Source organism: Numenius arquata, unplaced genomic scaffold (genome assembly GCF_964106895.1).
Source record: "Numenius arquata unplaced genomic scaffold, bNumArq3.hap1.1 HAP1_SCAFFOLD_772, whole genome shotgun sequence".
Taxonomy (NCBI): domain Eukaryota; kingdom Metazoa; phylum Chordata; class Aves; order Charadriiformes; family Scolopacidae; genus Numenius; species Numenius arquata.
The window spans coordinates 55,040-60,351 of NW_027415288.1; the positions used below are offsets into that span (position 1 = coordinate 55,040).

At 62.6% G+C, this 5,312-nt stretch overlaps 1 protein-coding gene across 1 annotated transcript; it reads left to right on the forward strand.

Moving 5' to 3' along the window:
• On the forward strand, positions 1-4,611 carry LOC141478570 (AP-1 complex subunit sigma-1A-like). Its single transcript, XM_074167606.1, is given in 6 exon segments — positions 1-179; positions 1,127-1,160; positions 1,162-1,254; positions 1,999-2,064; positions 2,066-2,137; positions 4,564-4,611. Coding segments are annotated over 6 exon segments (492 nt in total).
• The last annotated feature ends 701 nt before the right edge of the window (positions 4,612-5,312 follow it).

Consider the following 5,312-nt stretch of genomic DNA (forward strand, 5'->3'; position numbering starts at 1 on the left):
ATGCGGTTCATGCTGCTCTTCAGCCGCCAAGGCAAACTGCGCCTCCAGAAGTGGTACCTGGCCACCGCCGACAAGGACAAGAAGAAGATGGTGAGGGAGCTCATGCAGGTGGTCCTGGCCCGCAAACCCAAGATGTGCAGCTTCCTGGAGTGGAGGGACCTCAAGGTCGTCTACAAGAGGTGACGCTCCTGTCCCCACCCCTCCTACACCTTCCTTTCACCTCCCCAGGGCCACCCCGCTCAGGGTGGGACGGCGGTTGTTGGGTCAACGTGGTCAAGCCAACGTTGTAGGGTCTTGGCCGACCTGAGGTTGGTCACCCCAAACCACCCTTGGGCAATTGAATGGGTTCTAGGGCCACCAAAGCCACCCAGGGCCACCAAGGCCACCCCACTTCCAACTTGAGGTCACCCCAGAGCCACCTTGGGGCAATGTTATGGGTTCTAGGGCCACCAAGGCCACCCCCACTTCCAACTTGAGGTCACCCCAAAGCCACCTTGGGGCAATGCTATGGGTTCTAGGGCCACCAAGGCCACCCCAGGCCATCCTAATGTCACCCCAGAGCCACCTTGGGGCAATGCTATGGGTTCTAGGGTCACCAAGGCCACCCTAGGCCATCCTAATGTCACCCCAAAGCCACCTTGGGGCAATGCTATGGGTTCTAGGGCCATCAAGACCACCCCACGGCCAACCTGAGGTCAACCCAAAGCCACCTTGGGGCAATGCTATGGGTTCTAGGGCCACCAAGCCACCCCAGCAGGACCTTGGGCCGTCCCAAGGTCCATACCATGGGCGTGGGGCCACCAGGGGCCACCAAGGCCACCCCAGGGCCATGCTGTGGGGGCTTGGCCAACCCGAGGTCACCAAAAGCCACCTTGAGGCAATGCTATGGGTTCTAGGGCCACCAAGGCCACCGCAGGTCCATGCTGGGGGGACTTGGCCATCTTGAGGTCCCCCCAAAGCCACCTTGGGGCAGTTGCTATGGCCACACCACATCACGATTGGGAGCTTCTTGACATGTCCTCAGACCACGCCACTTCTGGGGGCTTTTCGATGTCCCCCGATGGGTTTTGGGGTGCGTGTCCTCCTCCTGCCCCCCTGTTTCGTCATTGTCCCCTCCCTCCCCCAGGTACGCCAGCCTCTACTTCTGCTGCGCCATCGAAGGGGCAGGACAACGAGCTCATCACGTTGGAGCTGATCCATCGCTACGTCGAGCTCCTCGACAAGTATTTTGGGCAGCGTGAGTAGTCACCAAAGGTCTTGGGGACAACTTGGGGCCACCCCAAGGCCACCAGGGCCACCCCATGGCCACAAAGACCACCCCAGGGCCATGCTGTGGGGGCTTGACCATCTGAAGGTCACCCCAAAGCCACCTTGGGGCAATGTTGTAGGGTCTTGGCCAACCAGAGGTCAACCCAAAGCCACCTTGGGACAAAGCTAGGGGCGCTTGGGCCACCCCAGGGCCACCAAGGCCACCCCAGCAGGACCTTGGGCCACCCTAAGGTCCACACCGTGGCCATGGGACCACCAGGGACCACCAAGACCACCCCATGGCCATGCTGTGGGGGCTTGGCCAACCTGAGGTCACTCCAAAGCCACCTTGGGGCAATGCTATGAGTTCTAGGGCCACCAAGGCCACCCCAGCATGACCTTGGGCCACGCCAAAGTCCGTACCATGGCCATGGGGCCGCCCCAAAGTCCCTACCAGGTCCCTAACAGGGTCACAAGCCGCCCCCAGCCCCATACCATGGTTATGGGTCCTCCCCCCAGCCCCACACCACGTTTATGCCCCCCCCCAACTCCGCGCCGTGGGCACGGGGCCACCAAAAGCCACCTCTTAATCCACCTTCATCCTATTAACTCCATCCCCTTAATCCCCCCCCCCAGGAGGATTAAACGCTAACGAGGATAATCGAGCTTAGCCGCTAACGAGGCGGGGGGAGGGGGTAGTCGAGGGGCATCCCATGGATTTTCTTCCCCTTCCCCGCCCCACACTTGTAGGTCTGCGAGCTGGACATCATCTTCAACTTCGAGAAGGCCTATTTCATCCTGGATGAGTTCGTGATGGGGGGGGGAGATCCAGGACACCTCCAAGAAGAGCGTCCTGAAGGCCATCGAGCAGGCGGACCTGCTGCAGGAGGTGAGGGACCCCCCCTCCCCACCCCCAGAGACCCCTATGGACCCCTATAGACCTATCGACCCCCCCCATAGGGTCTTGGTACCCCCTCCCCCCCAAAATCTCCTATGGACCCGTGACACCCCCAATGCGAGGTCTTCAACTGGGCCAAACAGCCCCAAAAGTCCCCTAGAGACCCCCCCCATAGGGTCGTGATGCCCCCCTATAGACCCTTATGGGCCCCTATAGACCTGTAGAACCCCCCCCCCCCCATAGGGTCTTGGTACCCCCCAAAATCCCCTATGGACCCCCTGGTACCCGCAATGGGGTCAAAGACCTCCCGAGGTCCCCTGTGGACCCCTAATAGCCCCCCCCATAGGGTCATGGTGCCCTCCAAATCACGTATGGACCCCTATAGCCCTATAGACCACCCCCCCATAGGGTCCCGGTACCCCCCAAAGTCCTCTATGGAGCCCTATAGACCCCCCCCATAGGGTCTTGGTACCCCCCAAAGTCCTCTATGGAGCCCTATAGACCCCCCCATAGGGTCTTGGTACCCCCCAAAGTCCTCTATGGAGCCCTATAGACCCCCCCCCATAGGGTCTTGGTACCACCCCAAAGTCCCCTATGGACCCCCTGATACCCCCAATGGGGTCAAAGACCTCCCAAGGTCCCCTATGGACCCCTATAGACACAACCGCCCCCCCATAGGGGTCATGGTGCCCCCCCAAAGTCCCCTATGGACCCCCTGATACCCCCAAGGGGGTCAAAGACCTCCCAGGGTCCCCTGTGGACCCCCCCGTAGGATCATGGTACCCCCCTAAAGTCCCTTATGGACCCCTATAGACACCCCCCCCTCCCCATAGGGTCATGGTGCCCCCCCCAAGTCACCTACAGACCCCCGATACCCCTATAGAGTCCCCCCGTCCCCCCCCCCGCCAAGCTCCCCCCCTTCCCCCCAACTCCCCTAAACCTCCCACCCCCCCCAATGTCACACACCCCCCCCTTCACCCCCCAAAAAAGACCCTCCTGCCCCCCCATCAACTTTCAGCCCCCCCCAAATTATGACTCAGCCCCCCGCAAAAAGTGTCACACAGCCCCCCCCAAATTGATGCACCCCCCTCCTCCCAATTTAGACAGAGCCCCCCCAAATTGTCACACAGCCCCCCCCAAATTGTGATGCAGCCCCCCCCCCCCAAAGTGTCACACAGTCCCCCCAAATGACACAGCCCCCCCCCGAATTTGGACAGAGCCCCCCCAAAGTGACTCAGCCCCCCCCAAATTGTGACTCAGCCCCCGCAAAGTGAAGCAGCCCCCCCCCAAATTGTCACACAGCCCCCCCCCAAATTTGGACAGAGCCCCCCCCAAAGTGACACAGCCCCCCCAAATTGTGACGCAGTCCCCGCAAAGTGACTCAGCCCCCCCAAAGTGAAGCACCCCCCCCCCCAGATTATCACACAGGCCCCCCCAAAGTGAAGCAGCCCCCCCCAAATTTGGACAGAGCCCCCCCCAAGTGACTCAGCCCCCCCAAATTGTGACTCAGCCCCCCCAAAGTGAAGCAGCCCCTCCCCCAAATTATCACACAGCCCCCCCAAATGACACAGCCCCCCCGCAAATTTGGACAGACACCCCCCCCCCCCCAAATTGTCACACAAACCCCCCCAAAGCCCCCTCCCCCCCCCTCCCCCCCCCCCCCCCAATTTGTTCTGCAGCAGCTCTGGAGGGTGAGGTGGGGGGGGTGGGGGCGGGGGGGGCCACGGGGGGGGGGGCGAGGTGGGGGGGCCACTGCGGGCGGCTGGTGGCTGGTGCAGGGAAATGAGTCACCGGCTCCGCAGTGGCGTGTGTGTGTGTGTCCCCCCCCCGCGGGTGGCACGTGGGGCACCAGTGTCGCCCCCCCCCCACTCCCCCCCCCCTGCGGCACCGATGTCACACTCCCCCCCCCCACTTTCTGTCCCCCCCACCCCTATGGGGGGCTCTCTCCTTTGTAACCCCCCCCCCCCCCCAGGAAACTCCCCCCTTATATTTTTGGGGGGGTCTCTCCTCTGTGCCACCCCCAGGAGTCCCCCCCACCTATATTTTTTTTTGGGGGGGAGGTGTTCCCCTCTGTGCCCCCCCCCCCCAGGAGACCCCATGTGTGTTTTTGGGGGGGGGGGTGTCCCCTCTGTGCCCCCCCCCAGGAGACCCCCATGTGTGTTTTTGGGGGTGTGTGTGTGTGTGTCTCTCTTTTGTGCCCCCCCCGAGGAGACCCTCCTGTGTGTTTTTTTGGGGGGGGGGAAGTCTCTGCTCTGTGGCCCCCCACCCAGGAGATCTCCCTCTATATTTTGGGGGGGGGGGTCTCCCCTTTGTGCCCCCCCCCCCCAAAGACACCCCTGTATTTTTTGGGAGGGGGGGGGTGTCTCCCTTCTGTGCCTCCCCCCAACCCCTGACCCCTCTTTGTCCCCCCCCCCCAGGAGGACGAGTCCCCCCGCAGTGTCCTGGAGGAGATGGGGCTGGCATAGCACACCCCCCCCCCAAAAAAAATATGGGGGGGGGGGGCACCCCAAATTAAGGGCCCCCCCTCCCCCCACGCAGCCACACGGGACCAATCGCACCCTGGAGACGACGACGGGGAGGGGGGGCCCTCCGTGGCCCCCCCAAACTGTAAATATATATATATACATATAAAGGGGGGGGGGGGCTCTGGAAAGGGTTGGGGGGGGCCTATTTTTTGGAGGTGGGGGGCAACCTGGGCCCCCTCCTGGGGTGCTGGACGAGGGGGGGGGGAGGGGGGCACAGGGTTTGTGTGTCCTGCCTTTTTTCTGGCCCCCCCCTCCCCCCCCAAAATCAAGGGACCAGCCCCCCCCCCCCCCCCCCCCACTTTGGAATAAAGCCTGCGGAGACTGAGCCTGTGCTTGATGCTTTGGGGGGGGGGGGGGCAATTTAAACTGGGGGTGTGTGTGGGTATTTACCCCTGGGGGGGGCATTTTACCCCTTGGGGGGGTCATTTTACAACTCGGGAGTGGGGGGGGGGGATAATTTACCCTTTAGGGGGATATTTTACCCCCGGGGGGGCGTAATTTACCCCTTGGGGGTGATTTACACCTTGGAGGGGGGCACTGTAACCCGGGGGGGGGGGGGGCATTTTGCTGCTTGGGGGGGGGGAATTTACCCCCTGGAGGGGGAAATTTACACCCGGGGGGGGGCGCATTTCACCACTTCA